This window comes from Atractosteus spatula, chromosome 12, assembly GCF_055471065.1.
Source record: "Atractosteus spatula isolate fAtrSpa1 chromosome 12, fAtrSpa1.hap1, whole genome shotgun sequence".
NCBI lineage: Eukaryota > Metazoa > Chordata > Actinopteri > Semionotiformes > Lepisosteidae > Atractosteus > Atractosteus spatula.
Window position 1 is genome coordinate 30,562,386 of NC_142717.1, and position 27,413 is coordinate 30,589,798.

At 37.8% G+C, this 27,413-nt stretch overlaps 1 protein-coding gene across 1 annotated transcript in view; it reads left to right on the forward strand.

The window, feature by feature from the left end:
- LOC148822891 (T-cell differentiation antigen CD6-like) overlaps positions 1 to 27,413 on the forward strand; it is a 35,676-nt gene that overhangs the window by 3,767 nt on the left and 4,496 nt on the right. Inside the window, exons 2-12 of the mRNA XM_088929206.1 lie at positions 8,448 to 8,525; positions 13,058 to 13,372; positions 14,573 to 14,887; positions 15,223 to 15,531; positions 18,675 to 18,731; positions 19,790 to 19,936; positions 22,663 to 22,779; positions 23,703 to 23,816; positions 24,352 to 24,426; positions 25,426 to 25,554; positions 26,820 to 26,909. Coding sequence (XP_088785332.1) covers positions 8,448 to 8,525; positions 13,058 to 13,372; positions 14,573 to 14,887; positions 15,223 to 15,531; positions 18,675 to 18,731; positions 19,790 to 19,936; positions 22,663 to 22,779; positions 23,703 to 23,816; positions 24,352 to 24,426; positions 25,426 to 25,554; positions 26,820 to 26,909 — 1,746 coding nt within the window. The remainder of the gene's footprint in view (positions 1 to 8,447; positions 8,526 to 13,057; positions 13,373 to 14,572; positions 14,888 to 15,222; positions 15,532 to 18,674; positions 18,732 to 19,789; positions 19,937 to 22,662; positions 22,780 to 23,702; positions 23,817 to 24,351; positions 24,427 to 25,425; positions 25,555 to 26,819; positions 26,910 to 27,413) is intronic.

Consider the following 27,413-nt stretch of genomic DNA (forward strand, 5'->3'; position numbering starts at 1 on the left):
AATTGTAGCTGGAATTGTGCAACATGTGGTGCTAATATTTTACTCATTGTTCTTCCAGATGGCCCCCTAATGCTCAGATAAATCATACAGATCTGTTTAATCACAGCTTTATTGATATTTTGTGTACATTTATAGAATCCACTGAATTTGTTTTTATGCCTTGAAAGTGCTTGTGCTGTAAGTGAATAAATGTAATTTAACAGGCAAAAATGTAGTCTTCAAAAAGAGATGGCTGTTGGAAAATCCTGTTCTGTTAAAACTTAAGACTAGTGAACGTGAATGTTAACAATGTTGGCATATTGTTACATCAAAGAAAGAAATCCAACATTATTTTAAAACACTGATCTAGAAAACAAAAGTTCTGCAGGTTCCTTGGCATTCTCTTACTCATATTCTGAGGAAGTGGGAGATCTGACCTTTGTCTTTCATTTGGCCTTTTCAATAAAAATATTTTTTATTTTAAAATGGGGCTTTAATGACACAACATCTCAAGGCAGTTTACAATAATTTAAAATTTCCCGCTTTTAAGATGTTGTCCGGTCAACTGGTTAGTTTGAAGGCGAGTTGCACTGTTTAGAATTATTCCTGTATACTACAGTACCATTCATAGCATGACAGACATTTATTAAAAGTAAACTGCTAAGAACAAAACCTGGGCTTGGGTTTAATTGGTAAATTGGTGAAAATTACACAGGGGAAATATAAGCATCTGAGTTATATACGGAGTATCTATAAGATCAGAGCCTTTTGAGGATACAAAAGAGATTGAAATATGTGAGCAGAACATGGATCACAGACTGCTTTGTCTTGTATTCTTAGATAGGGAACATAGCTGTTCCCAATGTAGTGATAAGTGGAAGCCCATACTTCCCACATCTCATACAGGTATCTAATCTTTTGTCTGTGTGTGACCAAACCTACTGACAGGAAAGGTAACAAACGGAAGAAAATCGTTTGGTTTTGCTCTGGAAAATGGCTAAATGCACTCCCCTTCAGGGTTCAGCCTGACAGGTTTCCGAATGTAGCATTTCAGCAACTTGTCTCCCCAAAGAAGCCCCTCTGACAGAGCATGGCAAGCATAATGCTCTATCGTGAAACTGTAGCCCTGCATATGTTTTTTTTCCCAAACGTCACAAATTCACTACTTAAGATACAAAAATACTCCAAACAACTATGTAAATAAGACTGAAAAAGCAAAGCTTTACACTCCAGCGTGTCACACACCAAATGTGTGTTGTCAAAACTCGGTGCTTATTCTCCAGTGCGAGCGACATTTACATTTCTTCAAAATGAATCCCAACACAATATAAGATGCAATAACTAGGCATTTTTCTATAAGAGTTTGTTTTTTGTTGTATTTTGAAGATACATTCATTAACATAAAACGTCCAGAGGATCTGTCCTTTGGGTACTTGCATTTTTAAGCCGCGTCCATATGAATCGTTTTAAACAGTAAGAAACACAGCTCGGAACCTTTTCAAGATAAACTTTACTTAAATAAAATTCACTATTTTTTTTTTACTGGACAGAAGAATAAAGGAACAAATGAATTTCCATCATCTCGATACATACAGCACCAAGAATAAGAAGCTTTTATAATGTTAGTTTATAGGAACAACTCATACGGCTTCATTCCTCTGCTTCTTGTAATTGAACCACGCATGGAAAATGTATGGGAATATAGTTACAATATGTGGGGAAAATTCAGATTACAGTACTTGCCGTATCTTGTGAGTCTTAGGACGTATCAGTTTCATTACTGTCTGAGAATAACAGCAATAAAAAACAACACAGCTCTGCACATTTCCATGTATATTAACCAGCTACCTTTACCTATAGCCTCTGAAAGTTACACTCTCAGTCAGTGCAGAAATACACTTCTCTTATACTTTGTACTTTGTTTTTGTTCTCTGGAATGGAGACCTGTATTTTTTACCGTTTTATTTTTTGAGACGTAGCTTTGAGAAGCCACCAAAGGTGCTATATAAAATGAAGTCTATTATTATTATCATGAAGAAGAAGAAGAAGAAGAAGAAGAAGAAGAAGAAACCTAACGTTTCAGTCATACATGTTTGTGAGAATCATTCATGCATAAGAAAAGAGCGTTTGAGTGCTCGGGTTTCACGTGCAATCACATACAAAAAGGCCACAAGGACCGACCCAACACAATTTGTTAAGTAAAGGTGGACGATCTAGGTTGCGAGTGTGTTCTATATGTATGTCGTAATCACAAAAACAGTTACATTCACAACATCCCTTCTTGACACAACCTTCAGAATTTAAAAAACACATTTTAATGACACAGTTCAGTTCTAATAGAGATAAACCAGAAAGCCATTTCAATAGAAAACTGTGCAAATCAATCAACAATTTTGGAGTACTTCATACAGTATATCGTTGATTATATCTCTTTCAAGGAAGCCATTTTTCCATTTGTGATAAACATAGTTCTTTTGAATGATTGCCTTTTAGTTCATCATTTAATTCTTATTAATAATAAGATCAATGATAATAATAATAATAATTAATAATAAAAACCTTGTTAAACTTCAAAATCAAACTTTATAATTTCTAATCAGAGGAAAGACCACTTAAAAAAACTAAAACCTAACATATATTTGATGTAATGGTTACTGTTGCAGTGTTCCTTGTGTATGTTCTGAATATTGATTAAATAATCATGTAACATGTTTTCTATTCTTGTACTTAGACAAGTAAGAAACAAAGGGAAGGCTATCACAAGGCTATCCACATGAGACTGCATTGGTATTGCAGCAGCGTGCTTAAGTACATTAAGTGGTCGCAATTATTTAGTTTAAAAGTGTTTAAATCCCTTACATTCCTTTTAATGCCCTTTTAATTGTATACATGAACAAGTCAATATGTTCCCATAGGTTTTAAACTATTACATCTGTTACAAAGTATTGATCAAACCTAACTAAAAGCTAAGTGATCTAGATAAAACCATGTTCAATTTTCCATTTAATGCAATCCAATATTTTATGTTTATAGCCTAGATCTCTGCATTCAAGCTTTATGAGGTCATTGTAATTAAAATTATACCTGCCTGTAAATAATTATGCATTGAGATCATTTCAGATTCTAACATCTTCTGCTCACACTTTCATAATTTACATTAAAACTGGTAAAAAAGTACATCTTGGCCACAGTGAGTGTGGCTTATACTGTAAGTTCCATCAAATAAAACTGAATTTTCCAAACCTTCACAGCTGTAAAAATATATTTATTCAGATAGATTCTAGATGATTTTATGTTTGGAAATATTAGGATATGGGGTAGAGGGTGATTGCAGATTGCTTGATTTTTCTGAAAAAGAGCAGGTTTTAAAAGTCAGTGCTGTACTGAAATTGAGTTAATTCTTCGATAAACTGACAGTCACATTACATTGCATGAAAGGCGAATTTCAGTACACACCACAGAAGGCTCGACAAATGTTCTCTCTTTTTCTGTTTATCAGCCTGGAAATGACCCCTGCTCTTTCCATTTTAGTAAACTAGTCAATATGAATTAAAAATAGAAAACCAATTCCATGTATCAGGCAGCTTTCCCGGAACCTTTTCCAGGAGTTAGATAATTTCATTGGATTGTTCACATTGTCCAGTAAGTGGAAGATTTTGCCACTCTAAGGTGAGCAAATACACAGACCAGATCGTTGGTCATATAGCATTTACAGGTTAAAATATGTCGCTTTACAGACAAACTGAAAACCTGTTGTTCCTGTCCTGTTTACCAGGGGTCCCTACTGGAAAATTAGAGACAGCAAAGTTAAATTTCATGTTGCCAGGTACAAAACAGCTTTCAGATAAATGAGTTCATCCTTGCACAATCCAAGTAGCTTTTTGACACTGCATTGTTTTAATCGGTACATCGAAATGCTGGTGTGTTTTAATCACTTGTTTGAAGGCAATGCCAACTAAAGTAATTTAAGAGGAGTACTGAAAATGTCCTTACAAATGTATAGTTCTAAACCTATACAAATTTTCATTTTTTAACAAACCTGGGGCTCACAGTCTCCTGATCCTGAAGATTATAAGTAAAGATTCCTAGGTTCAGCAGGTATCTGTAACGCCTACAGCCAGACTCATTAGGAAAAAAGATTGAAGCCCTGTTTGGAAAAATATAATTTGCAAAACATTTAATTAAAACAATTTATAATACACAACCACAACATGACTTGTATGTACAGTGGTTACTTTCAAAAAGTAACATACAGTAGTCATCTTTGCATTTTTGTCATTGTTTAAATATTTAAAAACAGAAAAAGATTCATGTCTGTTGAGGCATGACATAAGAATATCATTAAGGGTCCTTTAGGCATTAAGTGACTCTAGTCTTGGGTGAAGAAACAGATTTAAAAATGGATTATTTCGAAATACCCATGTACAAAATAACCAAAAAGATGTTACAGAAGTATAGTAAACACTTTCTTGTCTGTTTCTTGCCTTGAAAGTTTTTTTTTAAAAAAAGCATATTTGTTCATTTGTGAGGAACTAAAACTTTATTTATGTGATGGATTTGCTATTTGATAATAGCTCAGTATTCTTACCTTTGCATACTGTACTTCATCTAAAATCCTTTTCAAAATCATCCATATTGCTTTGGTTGTTTCTTATACTATTGAACACGAATACAGTTTTTCTTTACTTTGAAACTATAACAGACAGCAAGACCAAATGATAAGGTGTTTAGTTTGATTAAAAATATTTAGTCATTGCCTTATAACCGTGTTTGTTTTCTGAATTTTTGTGAATGAAATCTGAGATATGCGGCTTGGTGGTACAGTGGTTACTATTGTCCTTGGGTTCAATTCCAGACCTGGGGTGCTATCTGCATGGAGTTTGTACAGTATGTTCACCCCATATTTTTGTGGGTTTCCTCCAGGTGCTCTGGTTTCTTCTCACAGTCTAAAGACATTGGTACAGTAGGTTAATTGGCTGTGGTTTCAGTTTGTGTGTCTATGTGTGAGCTCCAATGGACTGGCATCCCACTGATTGCTGGGATATGCCATGGCTCTCCTGTGACCCTCAATTGGAAGAGCCAGTCAGAAAATAAACAAATGCATTAAAAACCCCTATTGCAGAAACCTACTGTATACTCATAATCCAATCCTTTTCCTCATGAAACAGATACATAAAAACTCATTAGGGAGCTGAAAGGAAACCTACGTCTCCTGGGGAAAATCTGAGCATGTGAGCACCACATCCCTGCCTGAGATTGAACCCAGGACCCGAGATCTGTGAGGCAGAAACTGTAAAATGTTTACTTAAAACTGACCAAAAAGTTTCCAATGGGCCTACTTTTCCCAAAAAGATGCTGAGTGATCAAATAACAAAGTGTGTCACCGGACAGTAATGTAATTGTGTTGAGAAGTGGACTTAGGACTGAGTGCGAGAGGGTGGAGGGGGTGTTGACAAGCTGCCGAGCCGTATTGTCGATTCCCTGGCTTCTTTCAAGAAATGGACGAATGAGATCTTCCGATCGTTTCGCTGTTAGTATTCAAAAGAGCTAGATGTGCTGAATAACCGGCCTGCTCTCATTCTGAAGAAGATGGGATTTTAAGCATCTTAGATAACAAGAGCGGAAGTGAGGCCACCTTCTTGATGACCTATTTTGCTGATTGCTTACTACTAATCAGTTTTCCTAATTTGGTTCCCTGGTGCTCCTGGAAATCTTAGTTTCCTGAGCTATTCCCAAAGTTACATACACAGGGCTGTGGTTCACTTAGATATTTCTTTACAATGGAGATTTATAATAAATATTTTTTCTGTTTTTCATATTATGTCTGCCTTGTGATCTCAACGTCACTGCCAAAGAGATTCAAGAGCAGACAAGGACTGTGTTCACAGTGGAAAATAAATGAAACCAACCCTTTTCTTCTGTGGCTTCTCTAATCTCAGCCCTAAAGCTCTGTATTTCCCTTTGGTATTTTTCTCACACTGACGTGTAGAATTATATCATCTTGAAGAGGTTCCCTATCACCTAGTGATATCACCTTGCACTTCACATGCTTTGCAAGAAATAAATCATGCTTAATTTATTGCCTTAATAAAACAAGTCTTTCCACCAGTAAAATGGACAATTTGAAACCTTTTTGCTCCATTATTGAACTTTAAATTGCAAAGGCTAACCACTATACAGTATATAACATACATTTGCAGCGATGCAGTTCACAGTACTTCTTAAGCCTCACCTTTGTCAAAGCAGGGGAAGAAGAATAATAATACATGATGTGGCAGCAGAGAGACTAATCCTTGACCAATTTCTAAGGGATGTGTGGACGGCAATGGAGACAATTACTATAACTATTGAGTTCTCTTTATACTGAATTTCTACTTCCCATCCATCATCAGAAAACTGTGGAGTTGGCAAACTTTGGCCTATTGCACAAGGTGGGTAGAACATGCAATCTCCACACAGATAGGCCCCTGAGGTCAGAATTGAATCCATGATCCTTGGACTGTGAGGATACAGTGCTGTCTACACAGTCTTTTTATATTTACAAAAGATAAAAAAGTTCTTAAATAGATGATGAGGTGAAGGTTCTTGAATCAATAAAGAATTAGCAGCAGACTAAGTTGTAATTGTGTCTCTTTGTCTGGGCTCTTGTTTTGCACCATTTCATATACAGTACTCTGTGCTGTGTTTTTCTGTTCCATTTCTTCTCATGGTCCTGTTCCATTTTGTTTGAGTGCTAAATCCTTGTTTTGTATAGCTGTGGACTTGGGGCCTTATATTCTAAAACACCTAAGCACAAGTGTTCTTAATATACTGTACTGTAGGTCCCTTACAGTCTTGGAGGCTTGGCTTTCAGAAGGGAAACTGGGAGAGACATCTTCCCTTGACTGTTCGGGATTTCCAGCTGAAGGAGAGTCTCAGATTACGTATCCTGTCAAGTGCTCAGTGATTCTCTGTTTCTGCTTCAGTTTAGAACATACACAGGCAGACTGACAACTGTCAGTTCCCACTATAACAGGCTTCTGAGAAGCATCTTCATTCTGTGCAACAAGGAATGGATTAAAAAACGAGTCTGTACTAGATTTGGAAGCGTGGCTGTGTGGCTGTTATCACTGATGCCTCATTGCCATTGAGTTTGGGATTAGATTCTGCACAGGGCATGGAAAAACATGTATTCTACACTCTCCACAATTCTGTGTGGAGTTTGCATGTTTTCCAAGTGTTTCTGTGGGATGTCACTGGAAACCTGGTTTCCTCCCTCTGTAAAGAGTGCCAAGTCTCTAAATTGCCCCTGTGTGTGATAGGATGATGGGTTATCCAGAGTGTCATCAAATCTTGACTCTTTGTTTCTGGGATCAGCTCTGAGTTGCTATAACTCTTATCTATCAGGTACAAGCAGCTTTCTGACAATGGATGTATACTGGAATTGGTTGTGCATTAGTTGTAATGAATAAGTCTTCAGTTTTTCAGAACGTGTCTCACCTGTAGATTTCTGCTTCCTAACCTAAGTCTGTCATAATCATTTGCAAAGAATTGAAATGCAGCAGTACCACCTTTAGAAAATAATGAATGGTGCGTATTCATGTTGGTTGGTCAAGCCGCACAAATCCAGATGAAGATTTCCTTTATGTTTATTCCAAAAGGGTTGAATCATACTTCGTATCAAATATCAGGAGCTGGAGTTCAGAAGTGAATAATAACTTCTCATCGCTTATAAGCCACTGAGGAGTCATCTCAGGGGAAGACAAAGCAGAGCAGACAGAGCAAAGTGGAGGCGTGCTTTGTGCAAAAAGAATGAAAGTTGCACAAGACAGGAATCACATTATCAACCGCTTCTCATTCTGATGTATTTTTAGATAAACATGTGGCTTCTAACTCATTAGTTTCCAGCACTGGGCATTTTTATAAGCTTGTGTTCAAGACTAAAGAAAGAAATAACACAGGCATGAAGATGCACAGGAAGAAATACTTTAGATATTCTAATTGTAACACTCAGTTAACTATATCTTCTCAGACAGACCACCTTGTTAAAACCCTTTTATATAAAACTACGAGACCCCGTTATGTAAATAGCTTGAATCCTTTATCAGGAATAAACCTTTGAGCAGCAAATGATTTTTAGTACCCTACGACCCTGGACTTACTCCCCTCATGGTGCTTTCTCTTGAAAAAAGGGAAAAAATGTTCTACTTTATTGCCTATGTATCAGTAATAAACAGTTTTGTTTGCAAACGTCTTGCCAAGAGTAAACAGCAGATGTTTGAGCACTCCTATTGAGAAACCACTGATTTCTGCACTGAAGAGGAGGGGCAAACCATCAAGTTCACCACACGGCCCCTATTCTCTGGGGGGGTTAAAACAGAGCTTTGAAAAAGAAAGAAAGGCCTGAGTATCAATGGCAGATCTAACAATTTCAATAATGTGAACACTCCTGGGCCCTGATATTTATACTTCTATTCTTCTTTTTGCAGCATTTCAAAATAACTCATACTACCCTCAAAACAACACGTCTGAAGCAACAGCTAACCATACAGACACTGCCAACGAAAGTAAGTTTGCTTTCCATTAAATTAAAGTGACATACCCTTATTAAACAGGGGCCTGACTCTTGCAAATGTTTCTGTTTAACGCTTAATGTTGCCTCTTCCTCCCATCATAGATCCTGGGCTTTATTGACCTGTGACCACCTGACAATAGTCACAACATCCACATGCACACTGATGACATTCCTTATAGCCCACAAACACTCACTCAAGTCATGAAGTGCAGAAGCTGGGAACTTGAGTCAGACGAGTATGATTGGAAACAAGGGGCCATCTGTCCCATCTAGCATGTCTGATTTTTTGGCAGTATCCTAAGGGATCATCCGGCCACTTGTTGAAAGAAGTAGGGTTTTGGGTTTTAAAATCATGGCTGGGAAGCTTGTTCCAGACTCCCATCACCCTTTGGGTAAAAAAGTATCTCCAGTTCCCAGTTTTAAATTCACTTCCATGCAGTTTCCACTTGTATCTGGTTCGTTTTTCACTCTTGATTGTGAACGCATTCAGTGACTCTAGCAGTGGCCTTTGAGGAGTTTGAATACTGATCATTAAAGTGAATAACAGGAACAGTTTCTGAGCAGATACTGGGTGCCCATACTGTATACTGTATGTTAGTAAAATGTTTTTGAAAGTTTCTTCATTGTATTTTGATAAGAATATAGCTATACCATTTTTCAAATTTAAGAATACAGTCTTTCCAATGGACAATATACTGTATGGCTTTCTGTGTAATGATTTAACATACAGTAATTCTGCATAGACTTAAAAACATTTTCATTTAGTTTAGTTTATAAAAATGACCTTATATGCAGTTACTAATCCCTTATAGCCATTCTCTGGTTTTGTGGGTTATACAATAAGTTAAACTATGAGCATAGCTTCAGTTTAATTTCATAAAACAATTACTTAAGCAATAATGCGTTTCCTTGGACTAAGAAGATCTGCATCACCAAGACACCAAGCAGGGCGCTGTTGGATAAAACATTTACGATTGTAAACCATAAAATATTGAACTTCAGATTGTGAAAAGGCAATAAAGAAAGTAAATAAAATACATTAAAGGTTTCATGATCTTAATACATACAAGGCTATGGAGACCGTTATGGTATTTTAATTCTTCTGAGATATTAATCTTTTGTTCTTTAAAAGTGAATTTAAAATGTCCTTGGTTTTTGTTTTTTTAAATCTGCCTGGGTTCTGACACATTTTGAGGTGATGCAATGCTTTAACCAAACTGTAGACAGAGATGTTGGTCTGAGTCACATCAATTGTTTTCACTCTTTAGCCCAAAGGAGCATTTCTACTTATGATTCATGGAAAAGGCCACATGATTTAGGTATTAATGAGGTAATTCCACTCATTCAGATAAATAAATCTAATTGACAAAACTTTCTTGCACTCCATTTGACAAATCATCAAACACATTCTACACAAAGAGAGAAAAGTTTTTACTAAGTGCACAAAACTCTATACCTCCTTTCAGAATTAACAACATACTTAATGACAGGAGATAATTAAGGAGACAAACTATGTGTACAGCTGGACCACACATTACATCTGCATCTATCAACTACAGTATATACCCCAGTATATGAGTAATATTTGTCCATTGTTCGGTAATACACGATAACTTTGAAGATATGCAATCAAGTTTTTGAACCCTTCCAACAGTCCATTTGACTCTCAGAATGCATGACTTGAAAGGCAATACTATAACTCAGGGGTGCCCAACCAGTTGATCGCAGGAATATTTGGCAAAAAATAAATGGGCTTTCTGACTTTCTGATGGGTTGTAAAAGTCTCTTCCATGAGTGCTGGCTGACACTGGAAAAAAAGGCTATAGGAGCTCCGTAAATAGAGAGTGTTGTGTGTGCTACCCAAGAACGTTCTCTTGGTTATTGCTCCACGAACCCTACATTCGCTACAGTGCATCTTGGAGCGAAACAGACTGGCCGTGACAAATTCGCCAACACTTTGAGAAGTTTGATTGCCTGTTGGATAGTTGTAGTGTTTGAGTGAAAATGATGAAGCAAAGAGACCGAAAAGTTACCGTTACCACAAGGAATGGGAACATGATTATTTTTTTGTACTTTCGCATTCAAATCTGCAATGCTGGTGTCTACGTGAAAAAGGGAAATATAGAACAACATTTCAAAACTGCACACAAAACGTATGATGTGGACTTTCCCGCTAAAAGTAAGTTACAGAAAAGAAAAGTGGAAAAAATAAAATCCCAACTAGCAGCAGTCGGTTTTCACGAGGCCTAATACAAGAGGGAAAGTGGCAATCATCGCATCGTTCTGTGTGAACCAGGTCCTGGCTAAACACAAAAAGTCATTCAGGGATCGAGAAGTAATAAAAAAAAGCGTTTGTTGAGGCTGCTCAACATTTATGGCGAGGTTCAGACAGCTGTTGCCTGAAATCAAAGAGTTTCTCAAGTCGTCTAAACATGGTGAATATGCCCAATTAGAGGATGACCAGTGGCTTCTCAATTTAGCATTCCTCACCGACTTGACTGAACCGCTGAATGAGCTGAATGTCGAGCTGCAAGGACCAAACAAAAGTGCCATCGACATGATCAGCAGTGTCAACACGTTCCAAAAAAAAAATTACAAGTGTTCTCAATAAAGCTTCTCAGTGCCAATGCTCACATTAAGGTAGGATATTCTTTTTTTCTAAAATGGGGAAGATTACTGGTTCACTGTAGCAGGAGTCACTTGCTTTTATTTGCTGTCATTTTAGTGATGGGTATCGTTATTGTACTGATGTGCCCACAGTCTGTTTTTCCTATATCAGAGCTTCAAATTTACATTGGTAGATTGCGCTGGACTGGCAAATGAAAAAGTAGATTTTACATTAAAAAAGGTTGGGCACCCCTGCTATAACTACTCCCGTCGGTGTGCCTGACAAGTGTAATCTATGGTTTCAAACCACCAGAAGCTTTGGAGTGCTCAATTTCTAAAAACAGCATTTTCACCCCATGTCCTCTGTAGTTTGCAGACAATGGCACGTTTTGACATTTTTGCAGGAAATGAGTCACAGGAAGCTGTGGTGAGCTGCAACAAATTCTACGTCTTGATACTCTGCCGTTGCAAGAATCTTTGTATTACCGAAAGGAAGCTTCTGGGCACCGGAGAGGGAAGGTCTCACCTCACACAGTACCATCCTCTAACATAGTACTCACTGCCTGGCTAGACTGGGAAGAGCAAACTGCCCAAGTGTGTTCAATTACATGTACTGTATAGAGGATGTCTTTGTCATCTAAGATTATTGGACAATAACAACAACAAAGGTTAATAGAAACAATAAGAGTTGGGTTTTTTTTATATTTCTATCCTTAGAAGACACTTTTTACAAACTGCCAAACATCAGACCGTCAGTTCCTGGCCAAACAAGTTATAGGCTTGTCCCGAAAACTGTTTTGTTTAGTAACATTATTTTTATTTGCCCTACTTGTCGTGTCCAAATAACTCTTTTAACATTGATAAATATACTGTGAAATTTGCCATAATCTATTTGACTGTTTTGCAGGAGGTTTCACATCCCAGTAACTGGTATTATTGGTTAGATGAGGAAACAGTGTGTATCTTGTGTGACATGCAGGAAGAACTTGGAAAATTTGAAAGATCACATTCGATGGTACTGTACTACAGGTGGCTAAGAGAACAAATTAAATAAATCCAGTTACAGAGAAACGTATCTTTTTTCACACAAAAATGTTATTTTCAGAAAATCATTTTCAAGTACAGTATCTTAAGGAGACTGACTATTTTGGTGCCGAGTACTGAGGCACTGGTTTGAAATTTCTGTTCAAACAGTACAGAGCCACTTACTGGTCCACTAATGTCACAGTAATGTTGTTTTCTTTTGATATCCTTTTTCTGCCATGAAAGTGCTGACTAGGTGTTGTCTTCCTGTTTCTAAGAATTCTCATTAGGTCAGGCTTCAAGGTGAGTTATCATGCAGAAAAATCATGTTTGTTTTTTAAAAAGATTTTAGATATTAGACATAACATCCATCATTGCTAACCAGGTATGAGTGGAAAAACATACACATTTTGAAAGCTGTTGTATCTGATGAAACAAACCTGTCACCTTCTTCACATATTATGAGTCACCTCTGCAATATTTAAATCCTCACCGTTTTCTCAAAGTTGCAGAAACAGTGCAAGATTTTTCAGCCTTTGTTAAAATACAAAGGGTTTGAATCATCTTCTGTCACTGCTTCCATTGATGTTTCTGTGCTCCGCTCACTAGGGCTGTTCATGGCTTCACATCAGGCCTGCAGGACTCATTAGGTCAAACTGCCAGACACTGATGTGTTTGTGCCTGCTCTTCGTTGTGCTGGTGTTGTGCCACAGGTTGATATAGTAGGAAAGACTTTCCTCTCAAGGAAATGTATGTACTGTATTTGCTTTGATGTGGGAAGGTAGTGTAACTGGCACTTCTAATCTGACATTGTTATACAGACTGAATATTATGTCCGATTACTGCTAAATAAGTATTAGGAAGTAAATTGTTCCTCTGCTTTTTCCCATTCAGCTGAGCACCTCATCTCTATATTTAAATTATCAAAGACATGCTCTGGGACTCTAGAGGTTCTTCACAATGGGACTTGGATTCCAGCAATACTTACTCCAGGGTCCAGTAATGAACCTGCAAACAGAATCTGTAAAAAACTGGGATGCGGAAAATACTTTCACCGGGATGATAATTCATCACAATACACTGATGGAGAAAACAGAGAAGTCCAAAACACCTTATACCAGATGGAATGTATCTTTGAGAGCCTGGATGTTCTGAAATGCAAACATGTTTGGGAAAGAAATTTTACAAATGTGACAGAGATCTTTTGTGGTAATATCCGAGATTTTATTTCCTTTGTTGCCGCATTCCATAATTAAACAGAAGGGCTATTGTCCTGAATTTGTATTAGAACAACATTCTAATAGAATCAACATTTAAACAAGTTTAAATTAGAAGGAAAAGAATTGAGTAATGCCAGTATGGTCTTAGAAAAACAAGCTTAATAATACAATCTGCTTATAATGTGTGACCTGTTTTTCCGACCTTACTTTTGTTGTGAATAAGCACTTTGCATTACAAACACATATCACTTCATTTTGCTCCTCAACTTGACCAAACACGATGATTCAGAAACACTTATTGATTGACAGATGTGTTATCATTGTTGGGACTTTGTCAAAATAGAAAGGAGAAAAATGGTCACACTCTCTGCTGTACCAGTTGTGAAGCCTAGGTTGTTCAGATATAAAGAGGTAGCATGTCTAATGTTTGTATATCCTCCCTGCATTAATGAGGTGGTCGGAAAATGCTGATGTTTCACAATGTAGAGCGTACACTCTAATTACATGTTGCTGAGCTACAACAGGGATTGATTTTTACTAACCAGCAAGTTGACTGAGACACAATTGCTGGATTAAACACAACCCATAATGAGTGGAATGATTCTTTCAGGCCTGTATCAAGGCAAACCTGCGAGAGAAATGGATGTCCAAATCAGCCCTCACTCTCACAGTCATACTTGAGTTCAAAAAGTAACTCCAATAATCATTAGTTTGACTTTTTGGTTCTGCTGGTAATAGGCAATGGTCTACATGTAGGTTCCCCTTCATGCTATGTTCCATCCACATAATTCTTTGCGTGTTAGCAAGTTTGCAGCAGAATAAAAGTAATCACAAAACAGATTCTGGAACTGGGGGCTGCATTGAATATGACTGCAGCTGGAGGAAAACCAGCCTGTAAATGTATGTAGCACAACGCAAAGATTTTGACCCTATTTCATTTTTTCTAATTTTAGGCTTTTAGCATCTGACATGTAGACATACTACAGCTCTCCCCATATCCCAGAGTTCTAGCCGATAATCTGAGAAGAGATCACATTTCTTGGTTAAAGTGTACATTTCTTGAAATAATTTTCAAATAGGCACCAGTAATTCTACTATACGACCGAACTTGAGCAAGGGCTCCAGAGAGGTATACTGTAGGTTATGACACACTGCTGTGCTCTTACTGGTCTTTTTGCTTGTCACTCAGGACACCAGGCCATGCGATTGGCGGGAGGCTCCGAGCGCTGTGCTGGGAGAGTAGAGGTGTGGGAGGCGGGACAGTGGGGAACGGTGTGCGATGATGAGTGGGACATCCAAGATGGGCATGTGGTGTGCGCCCAGCTGGGCTGCGGATTCGCTGTGGAGGTGACACACAATGCCACTCCCTTCGGAAAGGGGCAGGGACCAGTGTTACTGGACGACGTCAACTGCACCGGCACGGAGCCCAATCTATGGAGGTGTCCTTTACAAAAGCTCAGTGGGGACTGTGGGCACAAAGAAGATGCTGGAGTTGTGTGCTCAGGTACAAACAGCTGATGTTTAGGAGGCTGAACCATGTAACCTCCCATTTGACCCCTGCACTCTGCATTAAAAGCTGTTGATCTGCAACTTGTAAAAGGGTTAAACAGTGAGTAATAAGTTGCTTTACTGAAAACATTTTAGAAATGCATTATTGTGTACAGTAAAACACTATATTTCTAGGTATATATCTATTTGCTCTTTAGCAAATATCCCGTGCCAATGTCTTTTCATAGTACTTACATCTACGATACACACAGACAGATGTCCCTTGTGTCTGTGGAGGCGGTAGAGGATGCGCTGTGTGAGTTCTGATGTGGTTTTCTGCCTCTTCCCCAGAGCACAAGGCCGTGCGGTTGACCGGCGGGTTAGACCGCTGTTCCGGGCGAGTGGAGATCCACCGATATGGGAGCTGGGGAACAGTGTGTGACAATGGGTGGGACAAGCAGGAGGCAGGCATGGTCTGTGCCCTGTTAGGCTGTGGCCCCCCTCAGGAGTACATAATTCATCCACCCTTTACACACGAGAGTGCCTTAAAATTTTTTTACTACTGCGAAAAAAAACACATGGAACTGTGGGACTGCATGGAGCTCATCAACCACGTATATGCCTGCACAGACTCCAATGCTGCAGGGCTCATTTGTCAAGGTAAGTGTGGCATTTGTTTCAGTGCTGTGTGGAAACTTTAGCATGTGGTACCTCCTGCTTGCTTGAAGGTAAGATTCCTTTGCGAATGTAAAAAGAATACAAAATTCAAAATATCACATGTATTGTTGAAAAATGAATGTCTGACCTCTGGCGATTACTAAGAACCTCATCTTTCCAAAAAATGTATTTGTGCACAAAATAATTCATGTGCTGAATATAACATAGAAAATGTGGTTATATATTTTAGAAACGAAAAGTTTTCCCATTACCTGCAGTAATCATTTAATACAAAGAAATACAATTCACACAAACATTTCCAACATGAAACAAAATCAACAAAATAGTCTTGACTGGTAGAAAATCTAAAAATCATTTAGGTTCTCAAATATGAAGATTTATTTAAAATTTCAAACTGTATTATCTATGTTGAACTGCGGTCTCTTCAATTTGCATAATTTATTTTAAAACTCTATCATTCTAAACTACATTTTAGACAGTTTCCAAACATTATTCATCAAATGGCCATAAACCTAGCTTGAATTGAAGTATTTTACTAATGGGAGGTTGGGTTGAGAAAATTCCTGTCACTCACTAAGTAGAGGTTACAAATTAACAAGACACCTCTGTTATACTTCCAAACCCACATACAACCTAACAAAAATGGTGATAAAAGACACCTGCAGATGGTTGAATTCTTCCAAGACACACAGTATCAGTCCTTATTTTTGGGGTTCCCTAGTCCAACAGGTTTCAAAGGTCATCAATAAATCACACGTTTCTAAACACGTGACCTATTTTACTGTAATCAGTCAAGTAATTAAGATTACTTAATTGAACAGTAACTTATGGTAGGGGAGGCCAACTCTGGTCCTCAAGAGCCATTGTCCAGCAGTTTTATAGGTCTCTTTAAATCTCCAGCATTTTAAGAACAAGTAAGGCTTCAACTTCGTTAAGCAAATAATGAGTTCAGTTAGGTCTTTAATGACTGAGGCAGTAGAAAAATCAGAAACTTTCTGGTCCTCTGGCAGTAAAATTGTGACCTCTGACTTATCACAGTTTGGAGTCTATGTCAAAAGGTGACCTATCCAACTAACTTGATTGGGCCTGTCCAACAGCAGGACTAACTATTGCCCATCTTAAACTAACTGTAGCCAGGCTGGAGTGCAGGGCTCCCGTTGATAAGAATGTGGATGCTGGTGTTCTCAGTGCACAATCAATCAGGCAGTCAACCCAGGTGTTCCCAGCCCTGATCCTGGAGGTCCCTTGTCTTTGGATGCTTATTCCAGCCGAGCACAAGCTTTAGCACAAGCTAATTCATTTCAGTTGTCTATCTGGGCCATGTTTCCCAAATTGCTTTAGGGTCTTCAGGTTTAATGCAATTTAGATGCTAAACTGGAACAATACACTTGAAGCAGGGGAATTTTGAAGCCAGAACTGAGTTCAGAACCAGCCAAATAAAATGGAAACAAGGTAGCAGGACAATCAAAGGCATCAATTATCTCCAGAGATCAGCAGCTCAGTTCGATCGAAAACCAATTGGTTCAAGATTCCCCAGGGATCAGACTAATGAATTAGCCTATGCTGGGTGGGAGAAAAATAGAGACTTTTATTGAAGGGCTGAAATGCAGGGGGTGTGGACTATCTTTACTTTTGTAAGAGCTGATTCCCATATGAAAAAACATGCATTTAACCCACCGATGGACCCAGACTCCCACTTGTTGATACTGCTTAGTCTTGTCACAACCACTTTCTAAAATGTTAAAGGAGTCTTTGTCTTTTAATATTAGACGGAAGTTGCTGTTTTCTAAAGGAAGCTTTACTGAGTAATGTGACATTTGCTAATATTCACTAAATTAAAGGCGGTTTTGAAAAACGTAAGCACCACTCAAAAGTCAGAAAATAAAAAGAAGGAGTGAGAAAAATGCCTGTTCATTTTAAGGCCTAGCATAACATATTCTTATTATTTTTCTAAAATGCTCTTCTCTTTTATAATACGTTACAGACATTTACAGGTATGTCTAACTGTGACAACAGTCAGATCGTCTGAAACATATAAGCTGATGTGTGATATACTGCTATCTCCTCCTCTCCAGTTGCACAAATATGGCTGCAGGCACACTTACAAAACAACAACATATGTGACCTCAGTTCATAACTACGCAATTAATCATTAATAAGGCTCACCTGGGGGCAGCGTAGTGTGAGTTGTTAGACCCCCTGCTGCAGACACTGCTGCTGTTGTACATTAAGAGAGGTGCTTTACCCCAATTGCTCCTGTCCAACCAGTTCTATACAGATGTAACAGTGACCACTGAGGGGTAATTTCTGTGATGGACTGGTGTCTCATCCGGGGGAGGGATCAAGTTACAGAAGCCAGGATGAGCCCTGGCCCAATGAACCATGCGGCTTTGGTATGGCAAAGGATCATTTAACCATTCAGGAATACAAATACATTCATAACTTAGTGACATGACTGAAAAAGATCTACCAACAAACTCCCTAATCTCACTGTACTTTTTGCTTTTTTTGCTTAATTGAAAGAAGGAATCAACCGTGTTCAGAGCAACCAAAATATTACATTTTCAAGCATTCTAAATGTATTTGTCAAGTAATTCACACCATCCTTTGGTTTACAGCCTTCCTAATAAAGGAAAAACACATAAAGTTGCCATCACACTTTAAAAATTTTTATGTGAATTTGGTCTAAAGCAGCCAGTGTCACTCCTTCATGTGTGCAGTATATTTTCCAAGAGAAGAAAGTTACCTTTTTCAGGGATGCAGAGAGATTTTTTCGATTTAGGGATTATGATGGGGAAGAACAGATCGTCTTGTCTCTTCCTTTCAGCACATGGTGCTTCCATGTCATACGTGCTGTGCCTATGATTGTGAGAAGAGGCAAACAAATCTATTGTAAATGAAAGACATTGGACTAGGAGACAAGACACGTGTGACAAGTGTTCTGACTCTTTGAAAGATACTGTATATCGCACATATTCAAAGATGCAGTTCATAAAAATGATCTGCAGTTTGCCCCTTTATAGAACTTAAATCTCTTCTTCACATGTGTTTAAGGCCAGTTTCAGTGTAATAAGGGGTCTATTGTCTGTCACTGTTTGATGGCCTCTTCTTTTTATCTTCTGCAGGATCACTTGGTTTCCCAAACATTACAACACCAGCACCTACCAACAATTATACAACAGGTAAAAGTTTCAGTAATTCCAATGTGTTGTAATTAGACACTGTAGTGAAATAACTTGATTTCTTAGTCACATTTAGATTAATTTATATGAATGAAGGTGTAATAGATATTACATTCATCATCCATTATAAATTGATCTTCCGATAAAGGATGTTAATAAATCATCTGTAGATATTCAGTAGTAGTAGTTAGGATTAGCATAATCACAACTGTACCCAAGTATGTTTTTTTAACATTGTACATTAACTATGCATCGACGCATAGTAAATTGGTCATTAACAGAATCTCTGTTACGCCCTTTTTATACAATTAGACAAAGAAAATAACTTTCTATGTTGAAGACAAGGTTTAAAATATTAAACATAGAGCACTTCAACCTGGTTTTTAATCATTTACACCTCATGTGTACAACATAAAAGTCCTTTTCTTTCTCATTTATTTGTAAATTGCAATCTTATGATTTCCTTTTGATCAATATTGTAATTTTGCATGTACTTGAAATGTATCACATGTATTCATGGTGTGTTCCACAATTGTCCACAATCCTCAACATGAATAATAATGTGTATGCATTTTGTACATTGTATATTTTGTACCTTTAATCCACATCTTAAATTATTTAATCCACATCTTAAGCTTTTTTCCAACAAAGAATTAGTATTAAAACCCCCAATAAAAAAATCTGAAAGATATTAACTACTAATAGTAATTGTGTGCACCTTAACTAATGTAAGCTTGCCATCCAAAGGGGTGAATATGTACAGTATGAAATTAGCATAATTTAGCTTTTGATTCTTTTTTGCAGTTTTGCTGACATTTAACTGATGTTAAATATCATGCTATTTCACCCATAAATATGTTGAAAGTAAGCATTCCAGGTGTTATTTAAAACGTTTCCTTTAAAACTGTGTATAGATAATTTGTAATTGAATAGACCTGAAAAAAGAGGCAACTCTCTTTTAATAATCCCTAGAGCGCTAAGTTGGTGATAGTTAAATCCAGTGAATTTTTTTCAAATCGCTTTGTTATTTCAATAATGAACGTTATTTTGTGTTTTAGGCCCTGTGACCACAGCAAGTGATGAAGATGAAAGCACAGGTTTCGTTCCGTCCTTTCCTCTGCTGGGCTGTTTTTTGCTGTTGTTCCTTCTGATCCTGGCCTTAATAGTAATTGCAGTGCTCTTCGGAAGATACAGGAAAAAAGAGGGTGAGTGAGACAGGATTTTGTAATAGTCCAGAAACACCAGTGCTTTCTTTCATGAAATAAATATATGATCTCTTACCTGGAAAAATCATACATGTAAATAAGCACATTGAAATCACAGTGGAGAAACTTAAAACTGTACCTAAAACTAACTATACTTAAAACGTACTTAAAACTGTACAAGTAGATATTTAAATTAGTTTTAGAAAATAATTTACAGCATTTGTTTACTCTGGTACATTTTCATATACAGTAGATGAAAACAATGTTAAGATTATAAAAGTTCACAAATGAAAACCAATTATTTTATTTCTTACAAGTGGAAGAGAGGCAGAAGGTTACATAATTATCTCATGTTCCTGTAAAACATTAGGTATCCTCTACATTTCGTTGCACTCATCACTGAATGCAACTGTGTGTACATTTTTTAATGCCGAGTAAAAGTTACAGTTTTTTAAAAGTTTTTGCTGTTTAAAAATAATGTTGGAGTTTGCATACTCTATTCAAACATGCCTGGTGTAACTTAAAACCTCTTCACATTTGAAAAAAGGGCAGCTGTTTGCATTAGGCACAGAAACAGTGTATCGCCCTTGGAAAAGTTAAACTCTAGTTTCATTTTCCAGTTTTCATCCATCTAAAAGAAATTCAGGACAGCACAGTCCAACAGGGAGTCCTGTATGAAAAATATATTCTCCAAATTAACCTCCTTTGCCTAAAACGCATGTACACTTTCACTCTAGACAGAATTAATAGGCAAATGCTGTAGCTTAAGTATTCAGTAGGAATAAGAACTCCTAGGAGGCTGAAAAAAATAAGACAGAAATGAAAAATGACCTTCTAGATCCATCTAGATCCATCTAGATCCATCTAGCTCTTGAGAGCTAATAGGAATTGATTGTTGTAATTAATCTGAGGATCTCATTCGTCTTTTTCTTGAAAGCCAAGAGATCATCTTTGATAACACGACTGAGTACTGTAGCTTGTTCCAGACACCCACAACTCTTTCTGTAAGGAGGTGCCTTTCATTCTCAGTTTTAAATGTACTTCCCCTTAAGTTTCAAACACGTGCTTTAGGCCCACCAATTCTGTAACATGCCTAATTCTAATAAGACTAATTCTAGACCAAATTATTTGATTATTTGAACACCTCTTTCCTTGCTTTCACAACAGACAAAAATAATACTTCAGATATACTGTAACCCTTTATTATTCACAGTCTGAAGAAGTATTAACAATTACATTAATGTGGAGAAAAGTAATATTAAACAAAACACTGGATAAAATTAACTCATAGGATTTACATGTATTTCAATAACAGGTTACCAGATATCAAGTTCTGTTTCTTCTCCTTCCACCACTGGTTTTTGAAAAATACTGTACAAGATGTGATTTGTAAGTGCTCGGTTCACTAAGCCAAGCTTACGACAAGACTTGTTGATTTGTAGAAACACACTGCATTGTGCTTGTAACGGTCTACTTTCACACAGGCTATTTGCTTAGATGTGGCAAAGTTGCTATCATGAGACGAACACATGGGACACAATTCCTGGGAGCTACAATATCATATGAATCATTGTATCATGTGAAATAACAAGAATCTGTAGCAATAGCTGCTCCCTTCTACAATGCAAAGGAGCAAAACCAATGTTTCAAAGCACGGTTTTTGTTAGCAGTGCAGGAGGAAATTCATCTTCTAAATAAGGTCAGCTTGAGGTGGAAGACTGGAAGGCTACAGTACATACAGCTCACAGCTGGGCAGCCATATATGCAGGGAAAAAATGACAGGGAGTAATTATTTAGAGACAGAGCGACACAGGAAGTGCAGGCAGATGAGTAACTTTGTGTCTGCCCCTCCTCCCCACCCCACCTCTGGTGTCCTTAATTCTTTTGCGTCTCATTTAAAATGAAAAACAAAGAGAACATGACTTCCTGGCAAAGGCTTCCTGTTAAGTTTGTTAAGTTCAGAGGCTGTTTTTCTCAGTTCGACCAGCCACTGACAAGATGATGGGTATCCAGGCTTTCAGCTAATTGAAATGCGAATGTTCTGTACATGAATGATCTTCAACTATTAATTAACAAATGTTCTGAAATTGTGTATTCCTTGTGTTACTTATGTTTCTGTGCTTTCTTGTAGTTTGTATTATCCTTATTGTTTCATATATGATGTTATATCATTATAATTTTTTGTGATAACTCTCCTTTAAGACATCGTTTTAATTGTATTTGTCATGAGGCTAATATTGCTATGCATTTGCAAAACACATACCTCATCATGCAAATGACCCAAGCAGGCTGGAATCCTGTCCTGTTTAACATTGTATTGTATACCGATTTCATTGCCTGTGAAAGAAAGTAAAAAAAAAAAATTTGAGCATGGCGTGTGAGTGAAGGAGGGATAAAAGTTTCTCCGAGCTTCAGTATTAATGTGTGTGAATTAACCCTTCCAAGTAAAGTTTCAAAACTGATTTTGCATTTTGTTTGCAATCAGCTGATCATTGTGAATTTCTTCCTCAGTTCTGTAAATGCAAACCAGCTGTTATTGTTCCTTTGTTCCAAGCTGTGTTTTATTTCATTTACAGAAAACAATAAAATGCACTTTTGCAAAATGTCAAGGTTTTTGGGTGCTTTTTTGTACCAAAATGTGTTGGGATGTCTTGAAAAACACATGAGATGACTGCTGTGGCTAACTGAGAGTGCTGCTACTGGAGTTTTTCTCCTTGTCTCCACAGTGATGCCTGTCCAGCTGAACAGTACCGGCCGCCACATTACCTCAGAAAGACAAGACAACGATTATGACGAGTCTGTGGACCTCATCAAAGTCACAGCAAACAACCCCGATGGCCACAGTCAGTATCCGCTCATCCCCTCTGAGGCTCAAACCTACAATTTTAAAAAAAACCCACTAGAATCAAAAAGAGGTCAACAGAATCTGAAGAAGAGAAGCTCTGTTTTCTTGACGTTTTTGTTTTCTAAAACGCTCCTAATTTCTGCTCCTGACCTCGACGGTATTATGAAAGCGATTGCGTCTTTACTAAGGGAACGATAAAACGGGTTAAAATTTCAGCAAACCAAAGCGGGAGAAGTCTTATGATTAAGGGTTGGATTGTGGAGCTGAGTCAGTGTGCGAGCTGGGAAGAGACAAGCAGAGGTCAGCTCCACACAAAAGCAGAAAAGTGCAAAGAAAAAACTTCTTGGCTGTTAAGCCTCCTTCTGGTGTGGTCTTTCATTTTTACTCTTCATCATGGAATTGAAGTCTTACTGTTATAAATTTACCAAAACACTAGGTTGTTTATAGTAGTATGAAATTCCAGTGAAATGGAGTAATCGTGAAAACTGTCATATGCCCACATCCTCTTACTAATGGAGAAGGAAAAATCTGAGTATCTTTCATTTTATCTTTCATCTCATACATTCTACCTTTAGTAGCAACAGTTTAGTGTTCTTTTGGTGTCCACACAATATTGCAGTTTGTGCATCTGAGCTTATTCATGTTGGCTCCCACTTTGTTAATGAGGGTTTTGCTCTTGGTGAGCTCAGATTAAATTGAGCTAGCAGCTTAGGCAAGACCCTGTGAACAAGAAAGAGCTTTTTCATCTGTGACGGCGACGTTATAGACGTTATATGATTCTCTGCTTCTAAGACCCCTACAGTCAGAGATTATTTTTTTCTGTGGTTCAAATTAGCCAATAGAAGGCATTCTGCAATTGTAGACTCAACAGTCCTCCTACAGATAAACAAACGTGCTGTTTCTCATCATGCTGATTTCCAGTGAATCCTGAACTTCAAACAGCCCAGAGCAATGATGACACCTCCTCATTTGACTCCGATTACGAGCATTATGACTTCAGCGCAGAGCCTGCTGCCGCCATGTCCACCTTTCAAAGTAAGAGGCCAGCAGCTGCAGCCTCTGTGTTGCCCTGCTTCTCTTCTCTTGTTTCTGCTCCCATTTAGAGATGCTTGCAGAGACAGCTGGCAGATTGTCTGTTTTTTACACTGTTTTTGGTTGTCATTTACACTAAATGCTATCTTAATGCACTGTAACAATGTGGGTGGCAGCTTCTGTATTTTAAACCAAATGTGCCAAATTTTACTGTTTCTCACACAGTTCTAAACCAAATTCAAGCCATAAACTTTCTGCCAGCTGTGTTTCAGGGATACCCCATGTCCTGCACTGTTACCGCAGAGTAATGCTTAGTTAAATGATACAGCAGATATATGTATTCGACAAAACACCAAGCATCAAATGGAGCATCTGGTACAATAGCCTGCTCCTCATGAATCCTGTAGGGGGATATGTCAATGGTGAAATGAATGTAATTACTGTTTGCTTTAGTAGGCGCTATTTGAAAGTTATTTCTGGAAGATCACTCAGTAAACATTCTACTTTTTTTCTATTTTGTCACCACTTTGGTTTCCAGATTCTTTGCGGAACAGAACGGAAAACAGGAGCCCTATGTTTAATTCCATACCACTGTGCAGTCTGGCCGAAGAAGGTGAGTTCACTTGTTTATCAAAGAAGGCCAAAGGTCTTCAGCAAATATGGATCTGGATCAATAGAAGTCTCAGACTTATTACCAGCCTGTGTTCAGGTCAGAGTTCTTCTCGTGACCTTGCCACAATCTTCTTTCTTCAACTCTCCAAGTACAGCATGAGTTTTCATTTCATGCTGCCATTTCGCTTAAATCCTTGTCTATTTTTTCCAGATCTAAGGACCCTGTCCAACATTGCCTTTTTCCAGCGATGATCTATAGCTCTTAGGTGTAGCATCTGGGCCATTTCCTTTTCATTTTGTTCTTGCCTCACAAAAGCCATGTTATACTCTAGTCCATTCTTCTCTACTTACAGCACTTTTCTTGCTATTTTCAAAGAAATGTTTTTGCATTCCTCCTTTGGGTGTCAGTAGTTTTTTTGGATCAGTCATCACCAAGTATCAAACAGGATATTTCATGAAAAAATAAAAACATTTACTCACTGAAAAAAATGAAGAATGTTACTGAATAATTTTGTTTTTTTCTATTCAGCACAGTCAGTTGAGTCTTCATGAACAGGTTAATAATTATTTATCTAGATCCCCCAAAATCTGTCAAGTTGATGGCAAGAAAAACATTCCTCAAACATTTATAAGGTTCTATTGTATTTCAGGTGGCTGAGTTCATCTTTATAAATTATTAATTCGAAGAGAAGAATTTGTTTTAATTCAAAACTGTATTAAGTATAATTCTATAATTGCTATATTACTTGCTACTACCGACACCAACCTTGTCTCTAGCATGGTGTACAAAACTTCAAAAAGTTGTCTTTTTTCCATAACTGTAGGATTATAAGTGACCTTTTAGAAATCTGTCACCATAATTGTTCATTTTGTCTTTGACATCAGCATGGGCTAACTAGTTTATATGTTTTCACTAAATGCATTTTCAAGAATTCAAATGATCAAAGCTGACAGAACATAATTTTTCCTTTTTGTTTTATGCATGTATTTTATACTCCAGAAACTCCAAACACTCTCCAGGTACCAACATTTACAAATCCCAACATAAATGAAGACACTTCAAGCACTTCTTCTGGAGAAAGCAATTTCTATAATAATTCTGAGAAACAAAAAACATTGAGCCTAGCAGGTAAGCATCCATCATTCTGATGAACTACTGCCACAGCATTAACAAAACTGAATTCTCTATTAGAAGACACTGATAGACACTGAATCTTTATGAAATGTTGACATGTATACTTTATATAATGCCAAAGTGCATTTCTGGGTTTTCATTTTTTGAAAACATCAAATAGGAAGTCATGATTAGCATGGTAAACTAAGAAATACAAAAATGTAAGCGTCATACAGTATGTGTGATCCAGAAATATATTGAAAGCCTCCAAACATGTACACCAAAATCAAGATAAAATGATGAAAGCTTTGAGTTTACTGCGCTGAATGATGGCTCACATTTCTGAAATGTCAGATTACTGCTGTGACCATGATGGTCCAGTTCTGAACAGATACAGAGCCTACTGGTTTTTACCACAACTCATCTCACACTCAGTACAGTGACTGGCACTCTGCAGCAGCTGGAGATCACCAGCTGCACTCAGTGGCTACAACACAAGAATAACCCACTGAATAACTGGACAGAAATAGCCAGTTCTCCAGCTCAGGTTGATAAATACAGACAGCTTAATTCTGTCCCCTTCCTCTAGGGCTGCTTTCAGTTGGGGTACTGATGTTGGTCATTGTGTCCGAGATTCAATACTGTGTCCCGTTGGTATTGAGATACTGTTCGAGGAACCTATTGGGCAGGAAATGAGACACAAGTCCATCTCCTGCTCTTCAAGACAACTTGAGAGTTGTATTCGTTAAAGTAGAGGGATCCTAAACGTACTTTTGGCCAGTACATTGGCCATGGATAATGCATAAATGCTAATTACATGTACTGCATTTTACATGCACTTATATAGCTGACTGTGTGTGACAAGGCCCCAATGTTTTGAAGATAAAACATCTTTGTGTGAGTTACAATACATTTGAAATAATAGCGTTATTATTATTGAAATAATAACTACATGTTTTAACACGGAACTACTACTTTAAAATAAAATCAGTCGGACTGAAATGATTAAGTGTCCCCCCCCAAATAAATCTGTGCACAAGAGATTTAAGAGAGATTATTTTGTTTTGATTATAAATACGCTTTACTCTACATTATTCTGAACACAATTCTAAAAAATCAAAGTCAATACAAGACACAAAAAGCAGATGCAGAACTGTACATTACATTTCCCAGTTTGATTCTACCGGGCTAACAAGATTGACAGTCGTGCTGCATGACTGCAACTGAGCCCACAGCTGTCATGGAAGTGTAGAAATGTCCTAATCACAAGTCTCATTCAGTTGCAGAAGACTCCTTCGATTCCTCCAGCACCTCGTCAGGAGAATGCTATGAAAACACAGACCAGAACGCTGACCAGCTGCCAGCACCAGGTCTCCCACTGTTTGTTTATTTTCTTTCAAAGCTCACCAGATGTTGTGTTCTCCAGGCAGTAACCACGATGTGCACAGTGAGTCAAGGCCCCTTGCTTCTTTGATCACCAAAAGGCCACAATAGGGGCAGCAAATGGAGGTTGCCTGTAACCCAGAAAGCTCAAACCACAGGGCTGCTCTGGTGTGGCCAGCCAAGGAAAACCTCAGGGCCGATGATGCTCAGTGAATGTATGAGGGGTCTCCCAGGGGTCAGGTGCCACGGCTCAGAGCTGAGGAAGTGATCTCTGCACCAGAGGGTCCAACCTGCATGCAGAACAGGAACCACATGGATGACCACGCCTCACCTCTTAGAAACCAATATGAACCTTACTGTTCAATTCAATCCACTGAGCTCATTTAGAGAAATCACATTTCCTATTTTGTTTGCATGTCCCACTGTTTGTTTGTTTTTTTGAGAGCACTTCTTCCAGCTGTGAAATGATGTCTTTGCTTCTGCATAAATGA